Source organism: Rhinolophus ferrumequinum, chromosome 15 (assembly GCF_004115265.2).
Source record: "Rhinolophus ferrumequinum isolate MPI-CBG mRhiFer1 chromosome 15, mRhiFer1_v1.p, whole genome shotgun sequence".
Classification (NCBI taxonomy): Eukaryota; Metazoa; Chordata; class Mammalia; order Chiroptera; family Rhinolophidae; genus Rhinolophus; species Rhinolophus ferrumequinum.
The window spans coordinates 43,266,503-43,288,140 of record NC_046298.1 but is presented as its reverse complement, the minus strand read 5'-3'; the positions used below and the strand labels follow the sequence as shown (position 1 = coordinate 43,288,140).

The 21,638-nt window shown below is 43.5% G+C and overlaps 1 protein-coding gene across 1 annotated transcript; it reads right to left on the bottom strand.

Moving 5' to 3' along the window:
• Positions 1-97: 97 nt before the first annotated feature.
• LOC117035392 (NADH dehydrogenase [ubiquinone] 1 beta subcomplex subunit 1-like) lies at positions 98-20,904 on the bottom strand. Its single transcript, XM_033129266.1, has 2 exons — positions 20,889-20,904; positions 98-362 (listed from the first exon to the last, which is right to left on the bottom strand). The coding sequence occupies exons 1-2, from the start codon at positions 20,902-20,904 to the stop codon at positions 154-156; spliced, it is 225 nt and encodes a 74-aa protein (XP_032985157.1). The 3' UTR covers positions 98-153.
• Positions 20,905-21,638: the final 734 nt, after the last annotated feature.

Below are 21,638 nucleotides of genomic sequence, written 5' to 3'. Positions count from 1 at the left end.
TCTTTGCTTCACCATGCTCACGTGTGTATCTCTTGGAGAGCAAGGCTGTTCTGTCATAATCACAGTGAGCTTTTTTTTTTTTTTTTAAATAATGTGTTTTTATTTCTCTCTTAATTTTAAAAATGTGAACATTCTGTAATTCAGCCACAGCCTTTACTTCCAGGTGACTTCTTCATTGGGTCTCAATTCCCTTTTAAATAACAAACTCTTGTTCCGGAAGGCAGTTAGCTTTTCATCATTCCTTCTGTCTAGATAACATCCAAGGACAAATCCCATAGGGACAAGTATATGTACCCAGTGGTCACGTACAATCTGAATTACGTTCATAATGAATGCTTCGGTCTCCGCGCCAACAGCGACCCCTGGTCCAAGCCACAGTGAGCTTTTGAAATAAGGAAATGTAACACTAGTACACCACCATTATGTAATCTGTGGTCCTCGTTCAAACTTCATCAATGGTGCCAATAAAGTTGCATCATACTTTTTTCAGAATGTTTTTGTAAGTACATTTCAAAACACCTTGTTTTACTTTAATAGCATAATAAATCCATTGCTCATTTGAAACCTGCTTATTTAATCACTTTCACATTGCTAAAACTTTAGGTGGTTTTCAAAATTTTTGTTCATACCATAATGAACACCTCGTACATACATCCTGGTTCCTGTGCACAAGTATTTATGGAAGATAACTCTCTAGAAATGAAATTGTAACCCTAATGCTGGTGTCTTTTCTTCCCCTTACTCAAGACCCAGACCTGTGCTGACCAATACAGCAGCCATCAGCCACATGTGGCAACTAATTGAAATGTTGTGAGTCCAAATTGAGATGTGCTGTGAGTACACACACATCAGATGTCAAAGATTTACTGCAAAAAAAGAAAAGATTGTAAAAAATCTTAATAATTTTTATGTTGTATTTCATATTTAAATAACATTTTGTATAGGGGTGGCCAGATGGCTCAGTTGGTTAGAGCACGAGCTCTGAACAACAGGGTTGCCAGTTCAATTCCCGCATGGGATGGTGGGCTGCGCCCCCTGCAACTAAAGATTGAAAACGGCAACTGGACTTGGAACTGAGCTGCGCCCTCCACAACTAAATTGAAGGACAACGACTTGGAGCTGATGGGCCCTGGAGAAACACACTGTTCCCCAATATCCCCCAATAAAATTTCAAAAAAAGAAAAATTCATGAACTCTTATAAAAATAATAATAATAATAATATTTTGGACAAATTGGGTTAAGCAAAATATATTATTAATTATATTATAGTTATTATTACACATTAAAGATCATGGTAACAATATAATATAAATATATAAATTAACATTATTATGACTATAATATATTAATATATCATTAATATCATTGATATTAACCTAATATATAACCATATTAATATGCTACTATTATTATTTCATCTATTTCTTTTTACCTTTTCAATGCAGCTACTAGAAATGTTTAAATTACCTCTGAAGCTTGCATTTGTGGATCACATTATATGTATTTTCATAGGACAACACTGCTCTAGAGCCACCATGAGCCTTTGTGTGAATTACAAAGAGGTGCCCTTTTCAGGTAGTTAGAGCCCCGTGCCAGGACACACACATAATTTGACAAGGAGAGCCACTTGTGAGTGTTACTTAAGTTCATTTTTCTCTCACTTACCATATTCAACTCATGGCTTCTACTTTGGGGTGTAAGGTGGCTATTTGAGCTCCCACTACATCCCAATAGAAAGGGAAAAAGGAGTCAGCGGTGTAGATGTCCAAGGTTTTATGGATGAGACTCAGAAGTGGCACACTTTGCTTCCCACTCACAGCCCATTGGCTAGAACGTAGTCACCTGGCCACACCTAGCTACAAGGAAGGCTGGGAAATCTGGTCTTGAGCTGGGTGTTGCTGTGTCCTGTTAAAACTCTATTCCAGTGAACAAATGGAAAAATAGCTATTAGACAACAACTAGAAATCAGTCACAAACAACATCAAGAAGGGTAGCTTTAATTTAAATAAGACAATCTTATTATTGTTTAAATAAGAAATTTAGCGGAGGAACATGTGTGAGAGAAGAAGGATGTGCTGATGATTTTCTTCTGGTTTACTAAAGAAAATTCACACATACTTACATTTTCCAGAAGACAGGGATGTCATTCAAATAATAATATTTATTAAGTCAGACAACTATGAGATGCACGAACAACCCACTAGACCACCCTCACTTCTGACACCAACTGCAAGTTTGAGGGTCCCCAAGACCCCGTTCAGGTTTGATCATTTGCTAAGATTCCCAGAACTGCCTGAAAGCTATTATGCTCATGGTTACAGTTTATTACATCAAAAGGATAGAGATTAAAATCAGCCAAGGGAAGGGATACATGGGGCAGCATCCAGGAAAGTTCTATACCCATAGCTTCTAGTTGTCCTCTGCCAGAGAAGTCATGGACTGCTCTTCCTCAGCAACAATGTGTGACAATACAAATGGAGTACTGCCAACCAGGAAGCTCGCGCAGGCTTTGGTGAGTCTTTTTGCTGGGAATTGGTCATGTAGACCTGGCTAGTGACCTGGTTAGTGGTAATCTTGGTCTCCAGCACCTCCGGAGGTCTATCTGATACCTCATGACCCAAAGCCCTCACCCTAAGTCACACTGTTAGATTATCATGAGTGGCCCAAGGCTGTAAATAAACAAAGACACTTTTATCAGGCAGGATATTCCAAGGGTTTAGGACTACCTCCCAGGGGCTGAGGGCAAAGGCCAGAGCTCTCTTTGGGACAAGGTTAAATTTTTTACTACACAGCAACCAATCATAATGACAGACTTTTCTGGGGTTAAAGGTTACTTACAGGGCAGTAGGTAGCTCAGTTGGTTAGAGCACGAGCTCTGAACAACAAGGTTACCAGTTCAATTCCCACATGGGATGGTGGGCTGCTCCCCCTGCACCTAAAGATTGAAAACAGCAACTAGACTCGGAGCTGAGCTGTGCGCTCCACAACTAGATTGAGGGACAACAACTTGGAGCTGATGGGCCCTGGAGAAAAATAATGTTCCCCAATATTTCCCAATAAAATTTTATTTTTAAAAAAAGTTACTTACATAGGATATAACAACTAAATCTGAAGTTTAGATATCTTGTAAGATCCCTTTGTTAGACATAATTACAGGGGCATTTTTATGATGTAGGATCATGTCTGCTTTTCTGAAATTGTGGAGGAAAAGGGTAAAGCTTTCTTTCTTATCTTGCTGAAATTTGTTTTCACCAGGAGTTAGAAAGAGCTACAGTTTCAAAATAATTGTGAGATTCTTTCAGCTAGCACTAAGAGAACAAAAATAACAAAAATAAATGGTAGGACTGACAACCCACAGAGTAGGAGACGATACATTAGCAAAGAATTTGTACCTAGACTCTATAAAGAATTCTTACAAATCGTAAGGAAAAGATAACCCAATAGAAAAAGGGGCCAAAGGTTTGGTCAGGCACTTCATAAACAAGGATATCCAAACAACGAATCAACACATAGAAAGGTGCTGATGACTTTTCTGGTCAACAGGGAAACACAAATTAAATACAGTGTGGTTCTGCTATACACATACCAGAAAGGCTAAGATGAAAAAGAAGGAAAATATCAAGTGCTGATGACCCTGTGGAGCAAGTTGAACTCTCATACACAGCTGGAGACAGTGAAAAATGGTGCAACCACTTTCAGAAACTGTTGAATGGTAGCTACATGTGTCAACGAAATACACACCTAACCTTTGACCCAGCAATCCCACTTCTAAGTATTTACCCAACAGACAGCAAGCATGAGTCAGCAAAAGAATGTACTAGAATGTTCGTTGCAGCTTTATTCATAATAATCAACAACTGGAAATCAACCAAAAGTCCATCAACAGTAGAATGGATAAGTTGTATATTCGTATAATGGAATACAATATAACAGTAAGAAGAATGCAAAAACTAATAGTAAAATAACGGATACATGCAACAAACAACATAGCTGAATCTCAGAGCCATTCTGTTCAGTGAAAGAAGCAGACACTACACATACATACTGTATAATTCTGTTTATATGAAGTTCAAGGACAGACAAAAGTAGATTTTGTTGCTATAATCCAGGATAGAGGTTATTTTGGAGGGGTAGAAACTTTGAGGGGCATTGGGGTAGGGGGTGGGGGGCTGGAAACATTATTTTCCTTGATCTGGATGTAAATTACAGGGACACTCAGCTGTGAAAATTCATTATGCTTTACCTTTATGATTTGTGAACTTTTCTGTGTGTCTTTTACGTCAATAAAAGTTGTGGGTTTTTTTTAAGTAGGCCTGAGAGGCTTAAAATTTACATAATGGAAAGGCAAGGAGTAAAGGATTATGTGGCATATTGTTTTGTAACCACAGTCCCTAGCACTGGGCAAAGCCTACCCCCATCTGGAAGGACTGGGCTAAACAGGTGGCTGCAACTACCACACCTTAAAGAGAAGCAGCTATGGCCAGCCACCACCTTGCTGGCTGCCCCAGGAAGCCCAAAGCCAGCCAGATGTTAGCCATCTGTGCCGAGGCGCCTCAGGTGTGGCCACAGTAGCTTCTGAGGCAGGATGTGGTGGCCACCAGCAGCAGTGCTTGGCCCCACAGCCTTCCAACCCTGGCCAGACTGGCTCACCAGAGCTTCCGGCACCCGCTGAACCTGAGAACCAGCGGGTGCAGTAAGCACCAGGGGGAGGCGTGGAGGAAGGAACTGAGGATGCATCAGGCAGAGAGCCTCTGGAAGGCTGCTGGAAAACACCACCACCAGCAATAATAATAATAATAATAAGAGCCAACACTTGCTGAACGATTGTCCCATGCCAGGTGCTGCTCCAAGCACTTCACAATAACTAAAGCCGTTTAAGATGAGAAGTGTTAACCCTGACAGAACTTAGAATGGGAGCTTATATTATTACTACTCTGAAAATTCTAGAAGTTTCTAATTCTAATGCTGTAAGTGTGTGAAGAGTATAGCATCTCTGATCCTAAAATGTCAGTTCTAAGATTCTCTCTTTTTTTTTTTAATTGTTGCTAATTTATTTTTAACTTACATGCAGTAAAACCCACTCTCCCGGGTACACATTTCTATGGGTCTTGACTAAAGCATGAGTCGTGCAACCACCACCACAAACAAGACCCAGAACAGTCCCCTCACCCCAGAAAACTCCCTCGGGCTGCCTTCTTAGAGTCAGCCCATCCCCCACCTGTAACCCCTGGCAACCACTGATCTAGTCTCCCTCACCATAGTTGCTTTTTCCAGAACATACAAGAAATCGATCTTCCGAATCTACTTTTGCTTAGCGTCATACGTTTAAAATTCATGCATATCACTGAGTGTGTCACAAGTTCCTTTTAGTAGCTGAGTGGTATTCCATCGTGTGGGTGTATCACAGTCTGCTTATCTGCTCACCAGTTGAGAAATATTTGAGTTGTTTCCAGTTGGGGGCAGTAACTAAAAAAGCTGCTGTAAACATTCTCATCCAGGGTTTTCTGTGATCCTAAATGTTCACTGCTCCAAGGCGAACCTAAGAGTAGGATTGCTGGGTCCTATGGTAAGTATATTATTAGCTCTATAAGAAACTATTAGTTTCCTGCAGCTGCAGTAACAAATGACCACAAACTGGGGTGGCCGGTTAAGTCAGTTGGTTAGAGTGTGGTGCTAATAACATCAAAGTCGCCGGTTCGATCCTGGTGTGGGCGCCCTTCTTTAAAAAACAAAAAAAATGACCACAAACTGGGTGGCTTAAAACAATAGTAATTGATTCCCTCACAGGTCTAGAGGCCAGAAGTCTGAAATCAAGGTGTGGGCAGAGCGGTGCTCCCTCGGGAGGTCCTAGGGGAGGGTCCATCCTCACCTTTTCCAGCTCCCGGTGTCTCCAGGCGTTCTGTGTGGCTGCTTCGCTCCAGTCGCTGCCTCTGTCTTCACATGGCCTCTGTGTCTATGTCTCCTCGTCCGTCTCTTGTCATTGGATTTGGGGCCAATGTAGATAATTCCAGAAGACCTCATCTTGAGACCCTTAACTACATCTGCAAAGACTGTTTTTCCAAATAAGGTCACATTCACAGGTTCCGGGTGGATGCACCTTTTGAGGAGACACCATTCAATATATTACAGTGATAGTTTTCCAAAGTGCCGGCACCATTTTGCATTCCCACCAGCAGATTGTCTTACTTTAAACATCCTAAACTGAGCGGGGTTCGGGGGAATGAGGAGAAACGGGTCTGGTGGGGCTACGGCACTTCCTTAGGTTAGCCATCTTCAAGGCGGTCTTTTAGCTCCTCACTCCCCAAAGTACAATCCCCAGCACCCAGCATCAGCATTTCCTGGGATGCAAGAAAGGCAGAAACTCAGGCCCCGCCGCCAACCTGCTGAATTAGAGCCTGTGTTTTAACAAGAGGCCCAGGTGATTCCTAGGCGCTTTACGGCCCATGAAGCGCTGGGCTAGAGCTTCACTGGGAGAAATTGTTCAAAACTTCTTGTATCACCCTGATTACATGGATGGTCGCCCCCTGTGTGGATGTTTTAAGCCCTCTCCTTTTTAGAGTCTATCTCTATTGTTGGCACAAACAAACATTTGCAATCGGCTGAAAATGAAGGCAGAGATGTTTTCTGGGAAATAAGCAATTATATAATTCTCTCATGTTAAACTGTTTAATATGCCCCCCAAGAAGAAGACAAAGTCTGGGGGGTGGTGGAAATGAGACAAATGAAACTAGAACTAGACCTAGAGAGGAAGTCAAGCAGTTTTGCTTGACTTTCCCCAAAGCAGCCTCTGAGGCAATGTCTTAGGTGGTGGTAGTTTATTTGGGAGGTGATCTCAGAACACAGAAGTGAGGAAAGAGAGAACTGAGTCAGAGAAGGGAGAAAAGCCAGGGAAGGATGTGTGAGTCAATGGGGTACCGCTATGAGCAACTGGGGCTCTATCCTGCTGGGGACCCTCTGAGGAACCAGTCAGGATCTTCCCACTGCAGCACAGGGAAGCTGGGGCACTGGTGCCCTCCCTCCCATCCCTCTTCGGGTATGGGTTGCTCCAGGGGACATTAACTGCTCCCACTCACTTTTGGGGTTGCACCAGGAGTCCAGGTAAGCTGAGGGATGCCAGAGAAAGCTGTAAGGAGACACATGGGTGCTGAGCTGAGGCTGTCCATGTGCTGGAAACTGCCAGCCCCAGCGGTGGGTGAGCCTGGGTGGGTCAAAGGTGGGGAGGGTCACCCACAGGGTCTCCTACTCGCGGATGACCCTGGATAAATTTTTTTTTTTTTTTTTACCAAAAAAATTGTCTCTGCTCTAGCCAGAAGCTGTAATTCTCATTCTGCCCATGTGTTTTTGGTGAATAGACATTGTTTCTCTACTTCACCTCAGTCAATGTTCCAAGAAACCTAATGTAAAACTATCAGGTTTAAGGAGCCCTGGATTGTTACCTTTTCTGAAGTGCAAAATTGTCAGCATGCCCAGGAGGCTCAGCTATCTCCGTCAGGCAGGGAAAAACTATACCCAGTGAAGTGGAGCTAATAGGGCATGTAAAACAAGCATAATAAATATCCTTAGAGAAATAAGAGAGGATATTGAAAACTCAAAGCAAGAAGAGGATGTTATGAAGTAGAAACTAACTGGAGATAAAGGCTATGAACAATGTAATTATTGACATAAAGAACTCAAGAGGTGTTCTTTGGCAGAATAGATACAGCTAAAGAATACATGAGTGAGCTGAAAATACAATCCCAAAAGGCATCCGTAAAGGGCAGAGAAAAACTCTAAGGAAAAAAAAATTAAGATATGTGGATGATATAAGTAAAAGTCCTAACTTCTAGCATGTAGAATCTCTCTGAAGAAGAGAAAAGAGAGAGTGGCTAGGGAAGCACTGTGTGGAAAATATTAACTAAGAATTTTACAACAAATATTGTTATTATAAATAATAACTAAGAATGTGAACCAAGAATGAAAGACACAGTACTTCGATACTGAAATGCTTACTGCATGATGAGCAAGACAGGTGCGGTGAGGGGGGATAAAAAAACCAGATAAATATTAGCAAAATTTTAAAATATCAAAGAACTAGAGAAAGTCACAAAAGTCCTGAGACAGAAAAGAGGAGAGATTACTTATTAAAGAATAAAAATCAGATTGGCATCAACTTCCCCACAGCAAATCTAGATACAAAGAGATAATGGAAGAACACCATCCACATGATGATAGATTACATGTCTGAATGTGGAACGGAAAAACCAGATGATGGATTATTTAACTGGAGGGTGATATTCAAAAACTCAGAAAATTTGCCTCCCCTAGTCACTCTTTGAAAGAACTCAGAAACAAGAAATGGAATTAATTCAAGAGGAAGAAACAAGTTGTTGGAAACAGGTGAGAAAAAAAAACAGTAGTGATCACAGAAAGAAATCCTTTTCCATACAAATTTGTATATAAAACTCAGTGATATCAAAATGTAGGTGGAAGTGAGGGAAGACATGCTTAGGTTCTTGCCTTGTTTGATTCAAACGTTGATAAGTATTCATATTGTCCCTCAATAAGTTAGGGGAATCACTAAAGGGATTACAAGGAAACTTTCAAAGCAGTATAGAAAAGTAATTGATATACTCAGTGAAAGGAGAGAGTAAAGAATTAAAAGAAAACAATGAGAGAGCATGGTATTGATACCAAAAACAAAGGCAACAAAAGCAGAACTAAACAAGTGGGGCTACATCAAACTAAAAAGCTTCGGCACAGCAAGGAAACCATCAATAAAATGAAAAGGTAACCTACCTTTTTATTCATACAACACTATAGCCAAAAAAACCCACAATCTGATTAAAAAGTGAGCAGAGGATCTGAATAGACATTTTTCCAAAGACATACAGAGGGTCAATGAGTACACGAAAAAGTGCTCAATATCACTAGTCATCAGAAAAATGCAAATCAAAACCACAATGAGATATCACCTCACATCTGTCAGAATGGCTACTATCAGTAAGACAACAGATGACAAATGTTGGTGAAGATGTGCGGGAAAGGGAACCCTCAAGCACCGTTGGCGGGAATGTAAATGGGTGCAGCCACTATGGAAAACAGTGTGAAGGTTCCTCAAAAAATTAAACAGAGAACTGCCATATGATCCAGCAATCCCACTTCTGACTATTTATCTGAAGAAAATGAAAACACGAACTCAAAAAGATACATGCACCCCCATGTTCATTGCAGCATTATTTACAACACCCAAGACATGGAAGCAACCTAAGTAACCTAAGTGTCCATAGACGATGAATGATAAAGAAAATGTTATATATACATAAATAGACATATATATATATATCATCTATCTATCCATCTATTCATATATATACACACACACACACACACACACACACACACACACACACACACATAATGGAATATTATTCAGCCATTAAAGAGAAGGAAACCTTGCCATTTGGGACAACATAAATGGACTTGGAGGGCATTATGCTAAGTCAGACTAAGAAAGACAAATACCATATGATCTCACTTATATGAGGAATCCAAAAAAAAAAAAAGACCCTGCCTCATAGCTACAGAGGAGAGATTGGTGGTTGCAGGGGGTGGGGAGTGGGCAAAATGGGTGAAGGTGGTCAAAAGGTACAAACTTCCAGTTATAAAATAAACAATTCATGGGGATGTAATGTACAGCATGGTAACCATAGTTAATAATACTGCATTGCATATTTGAAAGTTGCTAAGAGAGTAGACCTTAAAAGTTCTCATCACAAGAAAAACAATTTGTAACTATGTGTGGTGATGAATGTTACCTGGATTTATTGTGGTGATAATTTCCCAATATGTACAAATACCAAATTGTTCTGTTGTACACCTGAAATTAATATCATGTTATATGTCAATTATACCTCAATTTAAAAAAAAAAAAGAATTCAGAATCCACAGAGGTCTTTGCAATCAGGGAAAACCTGGTACGTGACTCTAGACAAGCTTTTGACGTCCTCTAAACCCCATTCCTTGTCTGTAAAATGAGGGGAAGAATATTTATCTCATGACAACCTACTATCTACGATAAAGAAGCACATAAATGTGTGTTGTTTGATTTCAAGAGAATAAACATTTTATATTTCGGAACCATGAAGTCAGGTACATAAATTGTGGAACATAAATAAACATAAATCCCCACCTCAGATACAAAAGAATATTTACCTCATAGGCTTGGCAGAGTGTCATGATCAAACGGGAGATAACATGATAAAGGTTTTTAAATGACCGTAGAATGATTGTTGCAATTGAACAAAACGGCTAAGGACACAAAATCAAAGTGAAATGTTTCATTAGTAAATCCATTAAGTATATAATATAGTTACTATGTACTATTTTTACAACTTTATTGAAGTATAATTGATGTACTATAAACAGCACATATTTAGAATGAAATATGTCCGTGAAACCATCACCACAATCAATTTAACAAACATTTCCATGACACACAGAAATTTCTTTGGGGTCCTTTGTCATCTATCCTTCCTTCCACTCTCATTCTCAGGAAACCACTAAACTGCTTCCTGTCAGTGAGTCATTTTCTAGAATTTCCTATCAGTGAAATCATACACTATGAGAGGATTATTTTGGCCTGGCTTCTTTCATTCACTATAATGCCTGGAGTTTCATCATATCATTGCATGTACCAGGAGTCTATTCCTTTTTCTTGCTAAGCTGTATTCCATTGTACAGTGTGGTAGACAGAAAAATGATCCCTGGATGCTCCATGTCTATATAACTGACCCTCCCCCCCAAAAAAAATCTGGACACCAAGGTGAGCCTTCCTAGTTGGCAATATTCTGTGTGTGCTGTCACATGATGTGGCTGAGAGAAATGTGCTGTCCACATCACTCCACGGGGAGAGACAACTGAAAGCTCAAGCCTGGTCTCTCCTGGACACGGCCCTTCTTCTTTTGTTGATTTTAAGCTCTGTCCTTTCACTGTAATAAACCATAAATGTGATGAAAACAGCTTTTCTGAGTTCACTTTTTCTGCCATGTGAGGACACAGCAAGAAGATGGCCGTCTGCAAACCAGGAAGTGGGCCCTCAACAGACTCGGACCTTGTACCTTGATCATGCACTTTCTGGCCAGCCTCCAAAACTATGAAAAACAAATGTTTGTTGTTTAAGCCACCCAGTCTATGGTAATTTGTTATAGCAGTCTAAATGGACTAAGACAGCTAGGAAAAAAAAAAAACTCCAAATATTAATGGCTTATAAAATATCTTTTGTTGTTGATCACAAGTCTACAGGTCAGCTGGATGGTTCTTTTGGTCTTGGATGAGCTCATCAGTCAGCTGTGGGTTGGCAGGTGATTCTGTTTGTGGAAGTTGGCTGGATGTCAGTTGGGAGCCCTAGGTGTATTTAGTGCATTCTCCAGCAGGTTAGCCCAGGCTTGGAAACTTTCCAAGAAACTTGGAAACTTGCCATGGCAGTGGAAACTTTCCAAGAGAGCAGACAGAAGATACAAGGATTCTTGAGGCCGAGACTCAGAACCGACACAGTGACACTTCTGCCACATTCTATTGGTCAAGGCCTGTCAAATTGTAGGCATGGGGAAACTGACTCCATCCCTTGAGAGAAAGAACTACAAAGTCACGATGCAAAGGCCATAGGTGGGGGGATTGTGGCCACTTTTTCTTTATGTGACCCTAATGGGCAACTGTGAGCCTATTCTTTTATATAAAGATAAAGAGAAAGCAAGCCCAATTTCTAGTCAAAAAGAGCGTCTTTCAGAGGAGATCTGTAGAAGGAGTGACTCATGTGTCAGTGCCAAGAAACAATCCATCTGCAACAATCATTAGAGACGTTCTCAAACACTCTGGCTCTCTTCTGGACACAGAGTGGAGTTCCACACCCCTGCCTGTTTGAAGCTTGGCAGGACCATGTGACTTACCTTCCCAGTGGAATGTGAGAGGAGGGACTATGCGCCCCTTCAGTGTGGAAATTTTAAGAACTTGTACACACTTGACCATGTTTTGAAGTTTCCCTTGGCTGGGGCGACTAGCTAGTGGCTGTTTCATCAGCCTGGGGACCCAGGCTGATGAAAATAATGTGGAGTAGCACTCCCAGCCGACATGGTGCATGAATGAGAAATAAACCTTTGTTGTGTCAAGCTACTGGGGCCGGGTGGGGGGTTACTGCAGCATAATGTAGCTTCTGTGACTGATATGTCACTCTAGGTATTTTAAGCATAAAGGGATCTAATGCAGGGAAATTAGTGATTTACAAAGTCATTGCATGAAGCTGCTATGGAAAACAATTTGGCAGTTCCTCAAAACATTAAGCATAGGGGCGGACGGGTGGCTCAGTTGGTTAGAGCACGAGCTCTGGGCAGCAGGGCTGCCCATTCGATTCCCACATGGGCCAGCGAACTGTGCCCTCTGCAAGTAGAGTGAAGTCAAAGAGCTGCCGCTGAGCTCCCTGGTGGCCAGATGGCTCAGTGGGTTGGAGCACGGGCTCTCAACCACAAGGTTGCCAGTTCGACTCCTTGAGTCCTGCAAGGGATGCTGGGCTGTGATCCCTGCAACTAACAACAGCAACTGGACTTGGAGCTGAGCTGTGCCCTCCACAACTAAGATTGAAAGGACAACAACTTGACTTGGAAAAGTCCTGGAAGTACACACTGTTCCCCAATAAAGTCCTGTTCCCCTTCCCCAATAAAATCTTTAAAAAAGAACAACATTAAACATAGAATGACCCAGCAATTCTAGTCCTAAATATATGAGGTCTGACAATTAAGTTTGCAACTAAGTTCGTGAACTCATCCTAGAAAAAGTGCAACATACCTCATTGCTGAATGTCACTACAGTAACCTTCGAAGTACTCCCCTTGGGAAGCTATGCACCGATGCCAGCGCCTAGTCCACCCTTCAAAGCAATTTTGGAACTCTTTTACTGGAATGACCATCAGAGCTGTCGTTGTATTACCCTTGATGTCCTGAATGGCATCAAAATGTCTTCCTTTCAATATTTCCCTCATCTTCAGGTGAAGAAAGAAGTCATTGGGGGCCAGATCAGCTGAGTAGGGAGGGTGTTCCAATACAGTTATTTGTTTACTGGCTAAAAGCTCCCTCACAGACAGTGCCATGTGAGCGGGTGCATTGTCGTGATGCAAGAGCCATGAATTGTTGGTGATAAGTTCAGGTCGTCTAACTTTTTCATGCTGCCTTTTCAGCACTTCCAAATAGTGAACTTAGTTAACTGTTTGTCCAGTTGGTACAAATTCATAATGAATAATCCCTCTGATATAAAGAAAAAGGTTAGCAACATCATTGCAACAAGTTCGAGAATTGAAAACAGGGACTCAAACACAGACTTGTATACCAGTGTTCACAGCAGCACTAGTCACCATTGCCAAAAAGTGGAAAGAACCCAAGTGTCCATCAGCATGGGAATGGAAAGCAATATAAGATGTATACAGGCAATAGAATATTATTCAACCATAAAAAAGGAACGAAGGTCTGGTACTTTCTACAACATGGATGAACTTGAAGACATTATGCTCAGTGAAATGAGCCAGATACACAAGGACAAATAACGTGAGATTAGATTTATATGAAATATTTAGAGTAGGCAAATTCAAGGACAGAAAGTAGTTTAAAGGTTACCAGGGGCTGGATGCAGTGGGGAAACAGGCAGTTATTGCTTAATGGGGACAGAGTTTCTGTATGGGGTGAATCCCATGCGCGAGGGCTCCCCCCTCGTGACGTAAACACCCCCCGAAGGCCCCTCCTGCTAGGCAGGCATTCAGTGTAACAATCACCACGACCATCATCATCACCATCGCTTTCCTCACCAGCATTACCATCATTACCAACCCCATCAGAACATCCCCACCGTTTCCTCCTCCTCCTCCATCACCATCATCACCATCATCATCATGGCTGTCTTGGCTTGAGTTTCCTCAAAAGCAGACTCTGAGACAGAGCTTGAGTGCAGGCAGTTTATTTAGGAGGCGATTCCAGAAATCACAAGTGGGGAATGTGAATCAGGAAAGGGAAGACATCTAACCAAGGGGGTACTCCTGAGTCGGTCACTGCTGAGGGCAGATGGGGCTTACTCCCACAGGGACACCTGTGAACCCAAGCAGATTATGCCTCAGAACTCTCCTCCTAGGAGAGAGAACCTGAGCCATCTGTCCACCGACTCCCATCATCCACAGGTTGCGTGCCCCTGGAGCGTGGTTTTATTTCTATATTGTTGCACAGCAAATCTCAAACAAAGTAGCTTTAAAATGTTTTTATAGAATCTCTCAATTCTGTGGATGGACTTCTGGGTAGTTCTCACCCGGGGCCTCTTATTCAGTTACAGTCAGATGATGGCTGGGGCTGTGCTCATTTGAAGGTCTGACCGGGCTGGACGTCCCAGGCAGCTCGCTCACATGGCTGGCAGTTAATTCCGGCTGTCAAGTGGGAGCACAGCTGGGACTGTCAACCAGAGTGCCTACATGTGGGCTTTCCATATGGTTTGAGCTGAGAAGTGAAATGGGCATAGTTTAGAGTCAGATTGCCTGGTTTTCATCTTCCCACTCACCTACCCACCCCCCAACACGCACACTTATTGCTCCGCAAATTACTACTTAACCTCTCTGAAGTACTGTATTGATTAATATTAATGCCCTTTTTACCATGCCTTCTCGAATGTTCATAGGTTGATCCTCAATTTCAAATTTGAGCACAATATCTAGGTTCTCCCACCCACCCCATGGTGGCCTAAGCTGGGACATGACCACCTGAGGCAGATTAGATTACTCTTCAGAAGTCTTCAATCCATCCATCCACCTAAGCTCCTTGGAAGGAATGTACTTCTGCCCCTTTATACTGGGCTTGGCCATGTGACTTGCTTGGCCAATAGGATGATGGCACACAGAACACAGAGACTGGAAATATACTTGTGCAGTTGGATTCACACCTCTGCCATCACCATGAGAAGGATATGCCTGGAATAGCCCGCTGGTCCCAAGCATCGGAGGCATGTGCCAAGGCCAGCCAAGATCAGCCCACCCACAAACACCCGAGGGAGCTCAGTCAAGATCATCCAGCAACCCAGCTATGCCCAGCCCTAATCAATCAAGGTCAGATGACGTCACACATACGGGAGAGCCCAGCCCAGATCAGCAGAGCCACCCATCGACAATCAGCTGACCCTCAGCCAAACCCCCAGATGCATGGTGCTAAATCAATGTCCATATGTGTACATCACACACGAGTTTCGGTTGTTTGTTACCCAAAGAGTTAACTGACACATTACCAGGGGTATACCCGCAAACCATCTCATTACATATTTGCAATGTGAGTGTATGACCGCCAGATTATTTTTATTTTATTTATGATCCACATAGTAAGATGGTGTTGGCAAAATAGTAGGAAATTGTTTCCCAGAACCAGATGTTAAATTCAGATGACCTGGAAGGCTAAAGGCGGTTTTGCAACCACATAAGTTTCAGGGTGATGTGGTTGGGGGAGGGGGGGCTAACAGGCTTGAAAAATCCAAGCTCAGGATTTCCCATGACTTGGCTGGACTTCACCCAGATTTCTTTTTCTGGAGGCTAGATGACATGTGATACTGCAACACATCAAATGCAGAAGCAGCTATGAGAATCCAGTTGTCTTCTATTGAGCGGATGTTAAATATCCTCAAAAATGTAGAATATTCGTTGCCTGCATCCTCCACCAAAAAAAAAAAAAAGTAGAATAATGTCACTTTTCTCATTATTATTTTTTTTTGGAAAATACAGCATTTCCAAATGTTATTGATGTTAAAATACAATATTCCAAATGTCCATCAACAGATGAATGAATAAACAAAATGTTTGTGTACAATGGAATGTTACTCAGCCTTAAAAAGGAAGGAAATGGGGCCGGCCCGGTGGCCCAGGTGGTTGGAGTGTTGTGCTCCTAATGCCGAAAGCCACTGGTTCAATTCCCACATGGGCCAGTGAGCTGCGCCCTCTACAGCTAAGATTGTGAACAAAGGCTCTCCCTGGAGCTGGGCAGCCGTGAGCAGCCAGAGGTTGGCATGAGCTGCCGTGGGTGAGCAACCCACCGATGACTGGTGATCAACTGCCTCAGCGGGGGAAGTGCAAAGCTCATAATACCAGCATGGGCCAGGGAGCTGTGTCCTACACAACTAGACTGAGAAACAACGGCTCAAACCAGAGTGGGGTGGGAGACAGAAGAAAGGGGGGACAAGAAAAGAAGGAAGAAAATTCTGACACATGCTACAACATCGATGAACCTTGAAAACATTATACTAAATGAAATGAGACAGATGCAAAGAGACAAACGTTGTATGATTCCATTTGCATGAGATAAATCTGCCTATTCTAGGCAAATTTATAGACAGAGAAAGTAGAATAGACATTACCTAGGATTGGGGGTGGGGAAATGGGGAGTTAGTGTTTAAAGGGTACAGAGTTTCAGATGGGGAGGATGAAAAAGTTCTGGAGTTGAATGGTAGTGATCGTTGCACAACCATGTGAATTTATACTTGATGCCACAGAACAGCACACTTAAAAAATGGTTAAAATGGGGCTGGCCCGGTGGCTCAGGCAGTTGGAGCGCGTCCTCTCAACCACCTCAACCACCAGGTTGCCGGCTCGACTCCCGCAAGGGATGGTGGGCAGCACCACCTGCAACTAGAAAACGGCAACTGCACCTGGAGCTGAGCTGCGCCCTCCACAACTAAGACTGAAAGGACAACAACTTGACTTGGAAAAAAGTCCTGGAAGTACACACTGTTCCCCAATAAAGTCCTGTTCCCCTTCCCCAATAGAATCTATTTTTTAAAATACAATGGATTTACTATGGTTAGTTTCAAATGAATTAATAAATACTTTTTTCAACTTCTCAGTTTAATACCTAAATATTGATAGATAAAACACACAGAACCCACCAACACAAAATCTCTTTGGGAGGTCCTAAATAATTGTTTATTTTTAAGGGTGTAAAAGAATGCTGAGACCAACAAATCTGAGAATCGCCGCTCCATACACAGCTGAGGTGAGCTTGAGCTAGCTGCCTCTGGCACTTGACTGCAAACGCCCAGGAATTAAATAGAAATAAGGTAGTTTAAGTCTCTTCTGGCCAAAGTAGGCAGGCGACCTCTAGTGGAAGTACAAGGTATTGCTTGACAGGGAGAAATTGCTCTGGGGAGTAATTTACATTGTAGAGTCCGTTGAGATCCCAAAACAGACAGAGATGATGGCCTGAAATGAGGACTTTATTTCAGCATGTTAACTTTAAATCCTGAACCATGCCTCCCTTTCATGCACATTCACACACTCAGAGACCCAGTCACATTCACACATACACACATTTACACACAGAAACAACTAGATGCTCACAAACACAACACACAGAGTCACAGACACGATCACACACTCACCATCTCTCATAGAGACCCACGTATGTGCACACACAGAAATGTCACGCACACACAAAGAGACACAACCTCACACATGGGCACACACTCACACAGTCACAGACACTTTCAAATACACAGACACACACATTAAAAATTGTGTATCATTAACAACGGGATTTACCGTGTTTCCCTGAAAATAAGACCAACCGGAAAACAAGCCCTAGCATGATTTTTCAGGATGACATCCCCTGAACATAAGCCCTAATGCATCTTTTGGAGCAAACATTAATATAAGACCCGATCTTATTTTCAGGGAATAACGGTAGTAAATGAATGTCATTTTCTATTTTTAAAATACTGCAATGGAAAATGAGTTTCTACCCAAAGCTATTAAATAAATGTTGAACAAATAATTAAAATGAATCTAGGTTTTGGCAGTCTGCCCAATTAGAGGTCCACAATCCCTTAGCTGAAGCCCTTGGAGACAGCTGCGTTTCAGAACTCAAAATTGTTCCAATTTTAGGAAGGTAATTCTTAGGGAATGCCATATATTATGTAACACTCACTGAGGCTGACGCAGCCCCCTCCCCATCAGACATATTAATATATTTGCAGCAAACTGTGTGAAAATTCACACCAAAAAAAGATAAATGAAAAGTATAAATAACTAACATTTGTTTATTTCCCACCGTGTGAGACTGGGCCAAAATTACCCCCAAGGAAATATTTTTTGGTTTCCAGCTTTTTGGAATTTGGAATTGCAGATAAAGGATGCGGGATTGTGTATTAGCAGGCCCCTCACACGTACATCTACATATATTCCTGCTCTGATTGTAAATCTTCAATTCCAGGAATGGACAGGCGAAAGGATCGCAGGATCCGGGAGGAGGGCGACTCTTCGGCGCCCCCTCCTGGCAGTCCCAGCCCTTGCAATTCGGCTGCGGATTTAGGATGTCAACTGGCTTTGGCCAGATCCAGCGATGAGTCTTAATTGGTCTAAACCTTTAGAATCATCCTGTCTTCACTTGCCAGTGAGTGGTTCAGAAACCCAAGCCTTAACCAACCAGCACCTGACATACCTCTGGCACAGGCATTTGTTCTCGGGTTGTCATGTGAGCCATATTGATCCAATCAGATTGAAGTAAAGCCCCTAAGCTCACCAGTAGGGGCCAAGCCTCCTTATATCTGAGGGATGGGAATGAAGAGTTCACAGGTGCCTAGATCTGTGAGCATTTTGTGAAGCCACCTGGGGATAAGACTGGTCCCGTGCACAAAAAGAACTAGAAACAGTTTAGGTCCCTGGTGGCCATGGAAGGGCGTTGGAGCACCATGCTTCTAACTCCGAGGTCACGGGTTCGATTCCCACATCGGCCAGTGAGCTGCTAAGATTGTGAACAACAGCTCTCCCTGGAGCTGGGTGGCCATGAGCAGCCAGAGATTGGTGTGAGCTGCCACAGGCTGCCGTGAGTGGCCGGCCAATGACTGGCTGCTGACTGCCTCAGCCGGGGGGGAGCGCAAGGCTCATAACACCAGCATGGGCCAGGGAGCTGTGTCCTACACAACTAGACTGAGAAACAACGGCTTGAACCGGAGTGGAAGGGGGGAGACAGAAAGGGGGAAAAAAGATTCTGCTGCTGAGAGCCCAGCTGTCTGACAGCCCCACCGCATTGGTGTCAAGGCTATACCTCTTTCAGGTTGTTCCCAATGACAGAACACTGTGGGTACTAGTGCCAGTCCACCACCTAACCCAGGACTCCTCTGATGGGCAACTTTGCTCAGGGACCCCACCCCATGGACATACATACCCAGACTTCCTCAGAACTGTATTACAGCCTGAGGCTCCTCTCACCCAGTCCCTCCTTCCCTCTGACCTTGCACAGACCTTGGATGGATGGTGGTGATGGTTGCCCAGCATTGTGAATGTACTTAATGCCCTGAACTGAACACTTTAAAATGGTAACTTTTATGCTATGCGCATTTCACACACACACACTGACCATCCACTCCCCTCCTCTCCAGGCACCACCCTGGTGTAGCCACCATCACCCCTCACCTGAACCATGCAGTGGCCTCCTCACTGGGCTCCCAGGTTTCACCCTAGCCCCTACAGTTCATTCCCCACGCGGCAGTTAGGGGGCCTGTTAATACCTAAGTTGGCTCCCATTTCTCCACGGCTCAGAAGTCTCCCATGGCTCCACCTCACTCAGAGTAGAAGCCGAGGTCCTCACCGTGGTCCATTAGGCTCCACACAATATCACCCCCTCTCTGCTGTCTCACCTCCTCCTGCTCGCCTCCTCACTCACTCTGTTCCAGACACACTGGCCTCTTTGCTGTTCCTCCAACAAGCCAACCACCTCCAGCCTCAGGGCCTTTGCACTTGCTGTTCTCACTTCCTGAGCACTCTCCTCCCAGAGATATGCAAGTCCTACCCTTATTTCTCTTAAGCTTCTTCTGCCCAGCAACCAGCAACTCCATCACTCCCTTTCACCTTGACCATTTCTCCTTTGTGCTTATTATTACCTGACAGAACATATATTTAAATTACTCATCATTTTTTTTGTCTGTCTCCCCACTAATATGTCAGTGCCATTGAGAGCAGGAGTTTTTGCCTGTTTCGTTCACTGCTGTGTCCCCAGTGCTTAAAATAAGGCCTGGCACTTAGTAAATGCTCACAAAATATTTGTTAAATGAAAGATTAAGGGATAGTGACCAAAAGAGAGGCAAGAAGAGACACAGAGAAAAGGGAGGAGATACGGGAGTGAGAGAAGCTGAACTAGGGGAGAAATGGGAAAGAAGAGCAAGGTGGGGGTGTTGGGCAAAATGGGGGGAGAGAAATGAGGAAGGCAGAAGACAGAGAGCTGGGGTGGAGAGCAACAGAGATTAGAGTCTGTCAGAGAGTAAGAGATAAAGACAGAGACTAGTTAAGAGACATCAGGGAGAGACACACAAAGATTGAGAGACAGAGAGACAAACACAGAAAGAGAAAACGGGAGAGAGAGGAGGATGGAGAGGGAGACAGAGACAAGAAGAGAAACCAAGAGATCGAGAAAAATGGGGCTGGGAGCAGAGAGCTGGAAAATAAAATCGGTGGGCCAGTGGGGACAGAGACGTCCAGATGTCTGGGCTGACTTGATATCCCTTGGGATCCAAGCTGTGGTTTTTGAAGCCCTGAGGGACAAAGGTGGGTAAAAAGAAAGAGTATGTGATGCTGTTCTGAGAGCTTTGGATCACTAGCTTATTTAATCCTCAGAGAAACTCTGTGAGATAGGTACTATTATCATCTTTCCTTTACAAGACCAAAGAGGTTGAGTAACCCGCCCAAAGTCACACAGCTAGTGAGAGAAAGAGCTGGAATTCGAATCAGGGCACCTTGGCCCCGAAGTCAGCGCCCCTAACCACCACCAATGCTAATTGTAAAGATGTACTGGCTTCCTGAGTTTCTCTTCAGTCTGGGAAGTGGTGCTGGAGAGGCAGACAAGAGGTGGGGACGTACCGAGAATGACCCCCATCGCTCTCCACATCCACAGATATCCCAGTCTGAGGGAGGAGGCTCAGCTTCACTGTCCTGGGAAAGTCTCCAGTTCCAGGGAGCAGGCTGGAAAGGAAAACTACCTACTGCATGAAGGGTCCACTGCCCTGCCCAGACCAGAGTCAGGCCTCAGTCTTCCAGGTGGGAAAAGGGACTCACCTCTGATACTTTCAGCGGAACCTGAGTTTCTCTGCCTTGGTTTACCAGCAGAGAAGTCCAGAGAAGCTGTTCGATTGTTCAAAGGCAGCGCACTGCCTTGAGAACTGCCCCTGTGATTTCCAGGGAGGCAGAGAAGCCCCGGCGCCACCCGTCCTCCCTCATGTCTCAGACGCAAGGAACAAGGCATCAGTGCCTCAGCAGCATCTGGACATCTCAGGATGACTTAGCCTCTGTCCCTGACGTTATAATTATACTAAGCACAAATCCCAGAAACCCAGTTCTTGCCTGCAAGCATCCCCCTCTCCTCTTGCCCCGTGCTGTAACAGCAGGGCGGACCCTCTACTTCTCTCCAAAGGCGCTTGTCCTCTGCCTCAAGCATTAAAAAAACAACAAACAAACAAACAAAAAACTGTGAAGTCCTTCACACCGTCAGATCTTCAATTGCTCTGCTGCAGATAAGCCTCTTCTTCCCATCCCAACCCAAGAACTACATGATGGCGATGGAAGAAAAAGGACCACCTAGGGCAGGGAAGAACCCACCCAGCCCACCGAGAA